Genomic DNA, 14,426 nt, shown 5'->3' on the forward strand with positions numbered 1-14,426 from the left:
CAGGAGTTTGAGGTTGCTGTGAGCTAGGCTGACGCCATGGCACTCACTCTAGCCCGAGCAACAAAGCGAGAGTCTGTCTCAAAAAAAATAAAATAAAAGGGGAAAAAAGAGCTGCAGAGTTCACCTTCAAAGAGTAATTTTTATTAAACTTTTTAAAGGTGCTTTTTAAAAATCATTTAACATGTTGGATCCTGATATCTCCAGATAGTTACTTCAGGTCTCCATTCCACTTAGCTCGTATAGACACAGCCACAAAAAAGATAAAGGCTTTTGGACATTCGTCTGAGAATTTAGTAGACATTAAAATATAGCAGACAGGCCAGTTGTCCCGATTGGATTTAAATGCCAGCTCCAATACTGTCTAGCTGTGCAGATTTGGGCAGGTTATATATCTTGTCCAATTCTCTGTTTTCTCATCTTTAAGTGGGCTTTTAAAACATCGACCTCAGAGGGTTTTCTGAGGATTAAATGAGAAAATGTATGCTATGCCCCTTGCACAGGACCTGGCTGAGTAGGTACCCCAAAATAGTAACAGGTCTTCATAGAAAATCAGGCTAAGCTACCGAGGTCAAACTATCACTTTCCAGCACTATTCTTTGCCTAAGTCTTGGAGTTCTTCACTTCTGCATGTAAATTAAGAAACTCGATGTGGTCAGTGAAGGATTGGTAATACTTCCAGATATATCAGACTACTAACACTCCTTCACGTGCATTCAGGTATAACCCAATCCCTTGTTCCTGCCTGACTGGCCACAACATCCAATGCTTAAGCACTCCATATGGAGAGACAGTATGGTCTACAAGATATTTCATTCACAGAAGTTTTTCAAGACTTAAGGCTTAGTAGGTGGTCTATTTTCAAAAGTGTTCCATATGTGCATGAGAAGAATGTGTATTCTTCCAAGTGGGTGCAAATATATGTGTGTGTGTGTGTCCATTATACTGAGCTTGTTAATAGTGTTGTTCAAATCTTCTGTATCCTTATCCATCTTTTATTCATTTTGCCTGTCAATTTCTGGAAAAAAGTTAGTAGATTTCATAATTTTTCCTTACAGCTCTGCCAATTTTTGCTTTATATATTTGAAAAGTATAATATTGGGCCAGGTGCGGTGGCTCACTCCTAGCACTCTGGGAGGCCGAGGTGGGTGGATCACTCGAGGTCAGGAGTTCGAGAGCAGCCTGAGCAAGAATAAGACCCCATCTCTACTAAAAATAGAAAGAAAGTATGTGGCCAACTAAAAATACATAGAAAAAATTAGCCTGGCATGGTGGCGAATGCCTGTAGTCCCAGCTACTCGGGAGGCTGAGGCAGGAGGATTGCTTGAGCCCAGGAGTTTGAGGCTGCTGTGAGCTAGGCTGACACCACAGCACTTTAGCCTGGGCAACAGAGTAAGACTTTGTTTCAAAAAAAAAAAAAAAAGTATAGTATTAAGTGTATACAAGTTTAGAATTGTTATCCGAAGAATTAAACTTTTAATCATTATTCAGTGATCTTGTTTATACCCAATAATGATTCCTCCTTAAAGTCTATTTTGTCTAGTATCAATATAGCTACATCAGCTGCCTTCTCGTTTGCATAGCTTATCAATCCAATACTTTCTATGTTCTTTGTGTTCCTGTGTTTTTCCTTTGTCTCTCATATATAACATATACCTGGATTCCATATTTTCATTCATTGTGATAATCTATGTCTTTTAACTGGTGAGTTTAGGCCGGGTGCGGTGGCTCACGCCTGTAATCCTAGAACTCTGGGAGGCCAAGGCAAGAGGATCGCTCAAGGTCAGGAGTTTGAGACCAGCCTGAACAAGAGCGAGACCCTGTTTCTACTAAAAATAGAAAGAAATTATCTGGCCAACTAAAAATATATAGAGACAAAATTAGCCAGGCATGGTGGCGCATGCCTGTAGTCCCAGCTACTGGGGAGGCTCAGGCAGGAGGATCCTTGAGCCCAGGAGTCTGAGGTTGCTGTGAGCTAGGCTGACGCCACGGCACTCTAGCCTGGGCAACAGAGCGAGACTGTCTCAAAAAAAAAAAAAAAAAAAAAAAAAAAGAAACTAACTGGTGAATTTAGTGAACTCCTATTTATTGTAATAACTGAGGAATTGGCTGCCATGATCAAAGGGCCTTTTTAAAGTATTTCTGGGTTGTCTTGCTGCAACTTGGTCATCCGTCAATTTCTAAACACTCTTTGCTTGCATTCACTCTCCTGTAAAAAGTTAGCAAAAGCCCAAAGATCTCCAGGAGTGAATTGGAGTTAGTACTTTACTGAAGGTTTGTCATTATTAGTATAGTTAGGGGAGAAAGTCATTTAATGCAAGGAATGTGCACACAGGCCAAATCCATTTGATGTAAATCAATACACTGCACATTTCAATTGTTCTGTATTCCTACAGAAAAGTGCACGGAAGTGATTCATTAGGACTAAACTCTTCACAAGAAACAGACCAATTCTCTCAGGCTCACTAGGGCATCTCCACTAGTAAAATTTAAAAAGCAATCAAACTGAATAAGAAGTCCTCTTTGCAGACATTTACATCAGGGAAGAACACGATTCTTGACAATTCAGAGTAAATGAAGTGCAAATTATTCCCTTATAATATAACCCATAACTGAAGCTTAAATTGTGACTGAAAAAGAGCCCATAGTTTAATCAGAATAATATATTTATTGGTAATTCCCGTGAGCTCATATTTGATACATTTATATTATAGGATAACAAGTTCAAAACTATTGCTAAGTTATAAATATGGAATTTATGCAGAATTTGCATGTATTGAATTTTATTTTGAATCTGCATGTGTGCCTATATTTGAATATTTATAATATTCCAAAAAAAGCACAGTGGAATGTGCAAGACAGATTTATTTAGTGTAATGCTCTGAAATGTGTCAAAGTCTTCAACACTGTTCTTAGAGGCAAAATGGCAGAAATAACAAATGGGATGCAATAAGATCAACTGAATATCTGCAAAGTCCAATACCTAGTCAAACGAGAAAAGCTCCTTTGCCAATAAATATTTTACTAAAGTTTAGACAAATATTTCTCTAAGCTTACAATGACATTGTTTAGATGACATATACCATCAAGTGGATTATTCATTATCCTTTAATGGAAAGGTAGAAATTCCCATTCCTACCTTCCTTTCTAAAGTCAGTTACTAAATATCTCATTTTATGTGTCATGGAATGTCAATATTAGTTTTTCAACTGTGAAGGATGTTCTTTACACGATCAAAATAACTTATGCCTAAGATGTAGTGTTACTGGAGTTTCAACAATAAGATTATGCATCTCACCATATGTATATACAGTAGCCCCCCAGATATCCAGAATTGGTGGGGAATGAACTTTGGAAGCAACGTAGTTTATGGTTAACTGGGGGTAATGCTCTTATGCACTGAAACTGCCCTAGGAAGAGGCTGTCCAGCAAAGGGAACTCCCCTTCTCTCCTGGATGACAGCAACACATGCACTAACTGATCTAAGCTTTCAGTTATGGATGTTTAGAACTGTAGCCCTTTACCAAGCCCAAGGCTTTACTCTTCCACCCAGACCATCGGCCCTGGTATAAACTCACTAGGAATGAGGCTCATGAAGATCCAAAGTCCAGACTATCTGGGGTGCTTCTGGCTAAGGAGAATAAGCCTTATATTTCCAACTATGTACCACTATTAACTTGCTTTTCCACATAATTTATAAGTGAAAAGTTACAATTTGTAACTGAAGAAGAAAAAAAATAGCAATTGACCCAAATATCTCTATCCTGTATTGGTATAAGAGTTCCATGTATTGTGTGGGAATATGATAACAGCCAATTATCAGAAAAATCAGCAGCCGATGCCTGACTTACCATGTCTGTCTTTCAGTCTGATGGTTTATTTGGGCTCGGGCTGCTTCCCTCATTAAGGGCTCCCAAGATATCAAGAGGCTAATGAATATCCAGCCATAGTCTTCAGGAAGCAAAAAGTAAACATCAGGCTGGGGGGTGCGGTGGCTCACGCCTGTAATCCTAGCACTCTGGGAGGCCGAGGCGGGTGGATCGCTCGAGGTCAGGAGTTCGAGACCAGCCTGAGCAAGAGTGAGACCCCGTCTCTACTAAAAATAGAAAGAAATGATCTGGCCAACTAAAAATATATATAGAAAAAATTAGCTGGGCATGGTGGCGCATGCCTGTAGTCCCAGCTACTCGGGAGGCTGAGGCAGGAGGATCGCTTGAGCCCAGGAGTTTGAGGTTGCTGTGAGCTAGGCTGACGCCACGGCACTCTAGCCCGGGCAATAGAGCGAGACTCTGTCTCAAAAAAAAAAAAAAAAAAGTAAGCATCAGTGTAATTAATCACAGCTATAGTAAAACATTATTTTAAAAAATTGTTAATGCTTACTTTTATTATAAAAGTAATACTCATAAATTCAAAACCTTTAGAAAAGCAGACTAAGAAAATAAATCACTAATAAATATATTGATATCCTGGTATTTTTTCTTCCCCTCTGTCTTTTATGCTTACATTTGGGAGGGGTGGGATGATTTCTTGCTCCCACTCTCTTTGTTCTTTAACATAGCTGTAGTAATACTAGGTCCATAATTTTCTATCTCTTTTAACATTAAATCACCAGCGATTTTCAAAACTTTATAAAAAGACACTTAAATGGTTTGTAATAATCCTTCAAGTGGTTGTACAAGAATTCTCGAACCATTCTCCTCTATGTGGATGTTCAGATTGGTTCCAATTTGTTGCACTTCTAATAATACCAGTTAGCCTCCTAGTGTACGTTCTCATAGCATCCTTTACTTTTCCCCCATGGCACTTCTCACAATTTTAAGTAACTAATAACTTGTCTCACATCTATGTTTCCCACTCCACAAAGACAAGGGCCACATCTGCCTGGCTCTTCATGGTGCCCCCAACACATGGCACATGACAGCAGATACTCAATAAATATTTGTTGAATAAATAAATGAATAAATGAAAGAGTGAATGAATGTAAAGCATGTATAAGATTATGTTTTTCAGCAAAATTTCACAAAAGAAATTATGAGTCAAAGAAATAAATATTTTTAATGGTTTGTGTTATTTTATCTAATTTCTTTCTAAAAGGATCATTCAAATTTACATTCCCACCAACAATGTATGAGACTTACGGTATTTAGCACACCCTTGTCAGTACCGGTTACTAACACTTTTTGTTTAGTGGTGATGTATGTTAATTTTTGTCTTGTTTTGGTTTTTTTAATCAGGATTAACTAGAGAGGCAAAGAAGGTACCCTATGTGTAAATGTTTAAATTTGTATTTCTTTAGTACCAGTGAGATGAAACAGTTTTTCTATGTCTGCAAATTAGTTGTGGGTTCCATGTTGTAAACTGGCCATGTGTTTTGTTTCTCTAATCAATTCATAGGAGTTCTTTGTAGGGCAAAGATTTCAGCTTTTTGTCTGTTGTAAGTGTGCATATTTTCACCAGTTTGGCATATGCCTTATTATTCTGGCTTTTTTTTTGACAGATGACCATTTCTCATTTTTATGTAACCATAACGGTCCATCTTTTCTTTATTCAAACATCCTTCTCCTTCTCCTATGTGAATTACAGCTGTTATTTAAATAATAATGCCAATTATGAATTTAGATTAACTGAGTTCACAGATTCCCATATATACTGTACAACTAAGCCCTAACCTCCCCCAGAGCCCCAGTCCTCACCTCATCATAAGCCCTGTACACTAGGAGTCTAGGCAACAGGGACCAGTCATGACTCTTTAACAGCCTCCCGGATCAAACTAGACCCCTGCTCAACATCTACATTTTGGTCAAGGGTACCACCTCCACTCCAGACTAGAAATCAGAGAGGTAGCTTTAACTCTACTCCAGTCTTCATTTACTTCTCAGATTTTTTTATATTCTTTCCACGCAGGAGCTTCTTATCCTCACTGGGGTTCAACCTCCTCGTTGCCACTCCGGGGCCTCACCCCACCACCTCCCTAACCGTTACTTCCCCAAGCATGAACCTTCTCCTTTCTGGCCAGACCTGGCTAGGTGAGGCTGCTGGACCTCACAACGTCATGAGGATGCCACGCCCACCCACAGTGCCCCCTTTCTTCTAAATACAACCCACCTATTATTCCCAGAGGCCTTTTCCAAGGGTCTCTCCTTTTTCTGGCCCATTCTCACACTGCAGAAAGGAAAGGACCTTAGAAAACATCTCATTTCAAGCTCCCATTTTACAGCGGAAACGCTGAGGCCAAGGGAGAGGAAACACCTTGCCCCAAATCCAGAGTTCCCCCAGCACCACCTGTCTGCACTACACATTTCTGCACTTCACATCCTAATCTTTATGGACTTGAGGCTGCAGATGGTGTGCTTGGCTTTTCTGGCTTTGTTTTAGTTCTAATCTCCCCAACTGCTAGCATCGTGCCGGGGACGTAATAGTGACTCCACCAGGTTTGCTGATCAGACCTAAACTACAATGTAATAGATGGACTTTTCTCTAGTTTTAAATATATTCTGGTAAATGCACGACATTTAAAAGACATTATTAATTTTCAAATTGTTTTCAAACAAAATCCATCCTTTTAATTAAGTATCTGAAGTACCAAATTATCCCGTTCTACTGAAAGCTCTGTGAAAGCAAGGATGATGTGTCTTTCCTGGAATATAATGGGCAGTTTCACAAAATTTTGTTTAAAGAATGACAGAAAAAAAGGGATGACTATTCTTTTAATGTCATTTCATACTGCCTCAGTTGACGACTGATATTCATAAAAGAGAGGCTCCAGCATTTTAATTGCCACATAACAGCACTACTCTAAAATTATTATTAAGAGAGGATTCTGCGTAGCCTTTTGTACCACCTGAGAACTTACGAGCTTTGTCAGGACTCTAACGACAGGTTTGCCATCCATGCAAAGATGCTAACTAATACTGTTGCTGTTCTACAGATGTTATCATAGTAGATTTCTCCCCCTCTTCTATGAAACAGGGGGGATGGTGCCAACAGCTCTTATCAAAGATGGCTGAAGAAATGCATCCTCAGAGCTGAAAGCCCGATAGCCTACAGCCTGATGAACCACACGGCCAGCGCTGCTTTACTTGCTGCCTCATCCCATACCATGAGCCTGTCCTGTCATCTTGCCTTACTGCAAAATCAAGAAAGAAAAGGAGTGGGAGCGTGGGCATGTGAGGCATGATCAGGCACATGCACTCTACAGTTTTAGCTCTTTCAAAATAGAGCCACCTTTTAAAAAGAAATGGAAAGAAAAGAAAGCTTTTACCACATTAGAAAACAACAAGAATGACCAAAAAAAAAAAAAACAAAAACCTTTCTCCGTCTAAACAGATACCTTTTAGTCCTTTCCTGTCAGTGATATCCTATTGGATTTTATATGACAATGAATTACTCTGCCGGATGACTGCTAAAAAATTTAGAGATGCTAAAAGTCTAGAATGCAACATGAAGATGATCTGATTCTTTGACTTGTATAGCCATAGACCCTGACCTCCCCCCCATTCCATGTGGGCCAGCCAGCACAGTACCTAGAGAAGAACGGGGGCCAGTGCAGTTTCTTTGGGCCCAATTCTGAATTCCTCCCACAGAACAAATGGCACAATAGAGTTGGCTACAAACAGAGGGAATTTGTCCTGAGAAAAGCCTGCAGAATTTGGGACTTTAAACAGCTGGTGAACAACAATGTTTTGATACATGTTCAAAAATGGTCTCAGAAATTCTAAAATGAGCAGGACCCTGCTCTGACCCCAAACAACATATTGGCAGACAGATGGATGAAATGCAATTCCTAATATTTTTAAAGAAATATTATTTTTAATAAACAACTTGAGCCCTTTGCCAGCCAAGAGCGCGCCCGCTCTGTCTCTCTCTCTCTCTCTCTCTTTGTCCTCTCCAGGCAGCATGATCACAGTGGTTTCTATTCAGCAGCTATATATCACCCAAGCACTTCACCATCGGCAGAGGCAGGGAAGCATCTCCAATGTAGCACTAGGAGCAGGATTCAGGGTCTTGGCTTACAGCCACGACAGCCTCTTATGCCCCCTCCAATGTGGATGAATGGCTGTGAGTCAGGAGGTGGTTCCCGTCCCAGCTGAGGGTGCCCACTGATGCTTATCCAACCTTTGCAGGGATCCCCAACATGGCAACGACAGACCCCTCTGCAATCTAGCCACAAGATCCGCTCCTGGTGAGCATAAAGCCCCAGGGATGTAGAAATCTGTTCTTTTCCCAGTGGGTGTGGTAACCCTGGCCCAACCACCACTCATCCAGACTCACATGTGTAAAATTGCTGCTGATGGTGATGATGTGGGTGACAACAATATCAGCTAACATTTATTAACTGTTCACTCTGTGGTAATTACTAACGTGAAATATCTCACTGTGTTTTTGCAAAAACCCTTGTTCATCAAGGTGCAGTCAGTAGAGCAAAGGTTGTGGAGCCAGACAGAATTGGAGTCAGATTCCTGCTCTGCCACTAAAAAGCTCAATGACCTTGGGGAAGTCCTTCAGCCTCTCTGCTCTTCATGCTCATCTGATAAATGGGGATACTTTCTTCCACTCTGTCTTCCTGCCAAAGACAGTGCATGTTTACAGAGAAATGCCAGAGATAAGGGAATGAAAGATCATCATAAACTGAACACACTCTCCACACAGGCTCTGATCCAAGGTCACACAGCTGGCTCGTGGCTGGCCTAGAACTAAGGCCCAGGTGTCCGAACTCCCAGGCTAGACAGACGGGGCTGCTATTCCCCTCCATTCAGCAGAGCACGGAGACTGACCAGCTAGCATAGAGAGACTACTCTAACAAAGGGACTCCTGAAAGCAGATATTTTCATCTCCAGACAACAGCTCCTTACCCTCACAAATCACGGCCAGCGCAGCTCCCTTTGCCTCTAAATTTTCACCTCCCACACTCACATACACACTCACATAGGCGCACTGTCTCACACACACACACACGTGCACACCTTAGCTCTTACAGATCATCAGAACTCACAGAACTGGTCCTGCAAGCAGGGAATCTGTCAGCGTTAAGGGAAATTCTGGAACCCTCAGGCTATCACTATTCTTCAAGAGGAATGTTTCTGCAGGTGGGCAGGGATGAATGAACTAAAAAGGTGCCCTTGAGGTGACAATGTGTTTCTTAGCTAATTTTATTTCATTTGTGTAAATATTGTAAAATCCAATAACTCACTTTTTAAAGCTTGGTTGATTAGACTAGATGGAACTGTGGTCTCACCCTTTTAAGACCAAGAAAAGAAAATTCCATTTCATTTCAAATAATATTGCTTCAACGGGGGACAATCCAAGAGGCTTTGAGGGGGTCCTGGTTATCTTATGGAGAATGTCTGAAGGAACCTGCCAGAGGCCACCAAATAGATAATCTAGATCACATTAGTAATGTGTTTATAGATGTCACACCCTGACCTACATGTTCCAAAGAATTGGTATGGCCATACATGCCCTGTGAAAATCCAGGCAAGGCTGTGACTTCCATGGTGACCAAGACCTTGTTTTCATTTCTTTGCCACAACTGTGGCTATGGAATTCTACTTTTGCCCTAAAGATGTTTTTTAGTATTTCCACCATCACTACACCTACAAGCTCTGTCCGCATGAGAAATTATTTTCAATATTGCCAAATTGTTTGGGAACTTCTTAAACACCAGAATCTTGTTGTGACAATGACTTACACAATTCTTGTAACAGATTGAGGCAGCCACCTTCCTGGGGCTAACTAAGGCTTTCTTGGGATGAAAAAAAAAAAAAATCTGTTAGTGCTGGAAAGGAAATGAAAGTTCAACAGATTCATCTAGAATTCCAGCACTTGAGAGGGGACACCGTGAACCGAGGGAAGGGAAGGTGAGGAAGGGAGGCGGGGTTAATGTTTCCTCTAAATCTTACTGGCGACCAGGAAGTCAGAGGGCCATAGAGTTCCATTTGCTTAAAGCACCCCTGGTCCAGGACACTGAATGCCCCCACCCATGGGGGGGGTCCAGGCAGGCAGCCAGCCACTGCAGCAGCAGCAGCCTAGAGTGCCCCTGTAGTCTGGGGGGAGGCAGGGAGCATGGCCATGTCCTTGCCCAACCAAAGACACCAGTCCCCAGAGGCCCCCTGGCAACTCAATTCACCTTCTCTACTCCCTGGACTCCCTGTCCAAGTCCAGATTTGTTTGGGGGAAACTGGTGAAACAGTAGCCCTGGCTGGGGCAACTGCACCCCAATGCACCTCCACCACCCTCTCAAAGCACTCCATGACCTCCAGCAACGCTGGAGGGAGGAAAATGCTCCAGCTTCTGGCTACAGACTATTCATAAATCAGCTTTTTCTGTATCAGCCCCAGGCTCCCAGAGACTGGGCTGGCGGCGCCCACGCTGGGGCTCAGGTTCTTTTTGTATATCAGGGAAAGCTCTTCATAGCTGAAGGAGAGTGAGGGGGGATGGAGGGGGGTCGGAGGGGGGTCCTGGGCAGCGTCCCAGCCCGCCGCTCAATCTGGCCTCCTGGGTGCCCCTCGCCCTCCCAAAGCACCGCGGATGCCTCACGTGCAGCCAAGTAGTGAAAGGCGTGAGCCTGGGAGCCACAAGCTCTCCCTGGGGGTCTGAAAACAGCGGCAGAGGGACACCCACTCACCCAGGGAGAGCACAGCTAGAGGGGGTACAAGGAGGAGAGAGGCAATCAAAGTCAGGCAGGAAGAGAGAAACAGAAAGGGTAAGAGAGCAAGAGTCAGAAGGAAAGCGAGAGAGGGAAACGGAAGGAGAAGGAGGCAGAGAGCAACCAGGAGCAGATTGGGAGCACAAGAGGGAAAGAGAGAGAAAAAGGTAAATACAAGAAGCTAAAACAAAAAGAAAAAGAAAAGAAAAAAAGGAGGAAGCAAATGCAGGCGCAGAAAGGAGGTAGAAGCGTGTAAAGGAAGCTTCGGAACTGGAGTGCGGAGGAGAGGCGAGAAGGGGCCCGGGGACGCTGCGCGCAGAGCGCGGTTCTTGAGGGCTCTCCAGAGCGAAGTCTGAGCGCGGCGCCCTGTCCCGGCTGCGGCCACTGGGGCGCTCGTTCGGCCTGACAGGCCGCTTCCCACTCACACACTCCCCACCACCACGCAGGCCACCCTGCGGACAGACAGAGTGGCCGTCCCGGGCCAGGGCGCAAGGGATTCCTGAGGCGGCCACAGCGCGGCGAACGTGCGCGCCAGGGAACCCAGCGCCTGCCCAACTAGGGCGCGACGGCCGGGACGCCCAGGTGCGCGCTGGGTCCCCAGCCACCGCCGGCCGCGCCTCCTGGCCCTCGGCCCGCCTAGGCCCTGGTCCGGCGCTTCAGGGCCCCGCTTGGCCGCGGGCGCGCACTCACCTGGACGGTCTCAGCCTGGCGTCGCGCTTGCCGTCCACCACAGAGGGCACGCAGCTGGTGAGCTCGGTCCAGTCGGCGTGCAGCCCGCAGCTCCAGCCGGTGGAGAACCTGGAGAAGAGCCAGGTCTCCCGCTTCCCCGGCCGGTGGCAAGTGCATTTCTTCTGACCCACGCGGCACTCGCACGGCTGCTCCAGCTGGATGTTGCGCACCAGGTGGCGACCGAAAGTGGTGCCCCCGGTCTTCTGAATGTGCAGGAACACTATGAGGTCATCGCCCTTGATGTCGAAGTCTACCTTGCGCAGGAGGTCGCCACGGGTGAAATTGTAGCGGGGCACGAACCTGACGGAGCTCTCATCCTCCGAGCGGTACGGGTCCGGCACCGGGGAGCTGAACGCCTGCAGGCGGAGGAGCTGGCATTCTGTGCCGGGGCACACGTACTGGAGGACGATCACGGCAAATAGGAAGAGCATCACCAAAGCCAGCAGCAGCTTGTTGGATTTCTCATCCATGTTCCCGACGCTGGGGGAAACCCGAGCTCGTTACGTCAATCCCGCAGCTCAGCCCGTGCTCACCGTGCCCCCGCACCGCCCCCTCCCCCTGGAGCCGCCGTTGCGCCCCTTTCCCCCTCCCCTCGGCACCGAGTACCCCACCGCGGCGGCAACGGCGGCGCCTTCCCCGCTTCCTTTCTTCCCGGCAGGCTCAGCGCTGTGGCTTCTGCCGCACACCCCCCCCCCCCCCCACCCCGACTCCTTCCCGCTGGCCGCCTGCCCCTCCCCCCGCCGGGGCTCGCCGGAGCTCCCCATGGCCCCTTCGCGGGGTTTCGTACCCGCGGGACCCCTCCTGGCCCCGTCGCCCCACTCCTCTACTCGCGCCCCCGGTCCGGGCCCCCGTTCGTCTCGCTCCACTCTCGGTGGTTCCCGTCCCCATCCCGCTTCGACCACCGGACTCTCCCCGGCTCTTCTGCCCCGTTCCCTTTTGGTGCGCACGCCACTGCCTGCTCGACTCGCGGGCTTTCTCCCCACGCCCCCCGAAGCCCTGCGCTTGCCCGCGCCCGGTTGCCCACCCGGGGGGCCGTCTCGAGGGAGCTCCGAGCCGGGCGTTCAGAGTTCCCCAGGGGAAAGGAGCCCGCCGGCAGCCCCACTTGCAAGCCGAGACGCTGTGCTGCCGGCGCCCGCGGAACGGCGGCGAGAAAGCCGCAGCGTGGCCAAATGCGCGCCGCGCCCCTCCGGAGCCCCCGAGCCCAGCCTCCACTGGCTAGCTGGAACTTTGCGCCCGTCCCTCCCCTCGAGGCTACCTTCCTTTCCCGCACTGCCCCTGCCCACCCTAGCCAGGGAGCGCGATCCCCGCTTTCGCCTAGAACGTACCTGGCCAGGGGACCGAAAATCCTGGAGAAGATCGCACCGAGCACGTGCTTCAGCGAGTGGCCCAGGGCGGCCAGGCCCCGAGTGAGCAGGGCCCGGCAGAGGGAGCCCAGGTCCCAGCGTCGCCTAAGGTCGTGCATCCGCCTGCGGCGGCCTCGGGACAGCAGCGCGAAGAGCGGGGCGCGCTCGGCTCCTGTCAGGGAGGAGGACGCCTTTAGGGGCTCGTCCCGAAGCGGCCGGGAGTTGAATCCGTGAGACACACCCCTAGGAGAACCCGCGCGGACTGAGGCGGCGACCGACCCGGGCCGGCTCTCTGCCAGCTCGGCCTCTACTCTGGAATGCCGGCGGGGACAGGTGGTGCGGGCGGGCGCTCTTCGCTCCGGTTGCAGCGGCTGCCCGAGCGCCCGGGCTGCACACGCAGGCAGTGCCATTCCCCCCTTCAGGCAACTCAGGGTACTAAGGATCAGGAGCGAGCTTGAATTTATATAATAATGCCTCACGCCCAAGAGCTCCAGCCACTTCACAAGCGGAGGACTTGGGTTTTCTTCTGTCTTAGAAAACGGAGGTCACTCCAGTGAGCGCATCGCTCCACTTTGGCTCGTTATTTCAACCTCCCCTAAAATAGCAGAGGCGCAAATTGGACCTTTTCCGTCTCTCTTTGCCAATTTCCATTCTCCAACGGAAGCGGGGGCATTTTCTGAAAAGGTAAGTCAGCATGAAAAAAAAAAAAAAAAAAAGCATGACCAAAAAGCATTACAGAATGGGAATCTGAGCGTTTTCAGAGCAGAGACTGGCTGCTACTCCTCTCTTCTTACTGAACCCCCACACCAAGCCCTGTGCCTGCAGGAAGGCTTCTCTCGTGTAAGGTTTATGGAATGGACGGATACATGACTAAACACTGCATCCGAGTGAGACCATCTAATCCAAGGTGATGTGACACATGAGGAAACTGAGGCCCAGAGAGGGGTAGGGTTGTGCCCAAAGTCACACAGCAGAGCTCAAGGGTTTGAAGCCAGGGAGCCAAGCACCGTCCACCGATTCGCTGATACTAACACCGCTTCCTCTAATAAATTCTAATCAATAGGCACAGACCTTCCTCACATCCATGTTCAAAGGGCTCTTTTCTGCTGCAGGACCAGGGATCCAGGCATTAACAAGGAAAGAATGGATGTCCTTACAGGAAAAGGACACTGGGAACTCAGGATCCAGACTGTCCCCATCTGATCACTGGTGTTTCGGTGACTCAAGTGTGCGCTCCCTCCAGTCCCACTGCTGTGGAAGGAGCATGGGGTGGCAGCAGTGTCTCAGAGCAGTGCTGTTGGCTCTAAAGCCACTGAGGGGTAGGGGCCATGAACTGAGTCCTGAGGTGGGGGCACATCCCTCCCAAGACGGGCTCTCCCAGTATCTCCCTCGCTGAGCTCTGCTCCATCTCTTTCCTGTTCTCTCTATGCCAAGAAGCAGCAAGCCAAACACTGGTCTGGGAGTCCTGGGAAATCTGTCACTTCCTCGCTGAGCAGCCCTGGGATAATCACTTGCCCCTCCTCAGCCTCAGTTTTCTCATCTGTAAGATAGAACCAATAATGTCCTCCATTTTGACCAGCTGAGTCACCGTGAGAATGAAATGTAGAAACCTTTAGGCAACTCCAAATGTGAGACAGTGTACTGCTGCTCAGAGCTCAGATGTGCCAACTGAGTCACAGGCCAAATAAGGAAGGAGCCTTCTTAGGCAATTT

General features: G+C 47.3%; 1 protein-coding gene across 1 annotated transcript in view; it reads right to left on the minus strand.

Moving 5' to 3' along the window:
* The window catches only part of LOC138378877 (heparan-sulfate 6-O-sulfotransferase 2-like), a 63,791-nt gene extending 50,667 nt beyond the window's left edge, over nucleotides 1–13,124 (minus strand). Inside the window, exons 1-3 of the mRNA XM_069464196.1 lie at nucleotides 12,697–13,124; nucleotides 11,333–11,851; nucleotides 10,914–11,197 (exon numbers count right to left, since the gene is read on the minus strand). Of these exons, the coding sequence (XP_069320297.1) occupies nucleotides 10,914–11,197; nucleotides 11,333–11,851; nucleotides 12,697–13,124 (1,231 nt within the window). The remainder of the gene's footprint in view (nucleotides 1–10,913; nucleotides 11,198–11,332; nucleotides 11,852–12,696) is intronic.
* Between the last annotated feature and the right edge of the window lie 1,302 nt (nucleotides 13,125–14,426).

The sequence above is a fragment of the Eulemur rufifrons genome, chromosome 30, assembly GCF_041146395.1.
Source record: "Eulemur rufifrons isolate Redbay chromosome 30, OSU_ERuf_1, whole genome shotgun sequence".
NCBI lineage: Eukaryota > Metazoa > Chordata > Mammalia > Primates > Lemuridae > Eulemur > Eulemur rufifrons.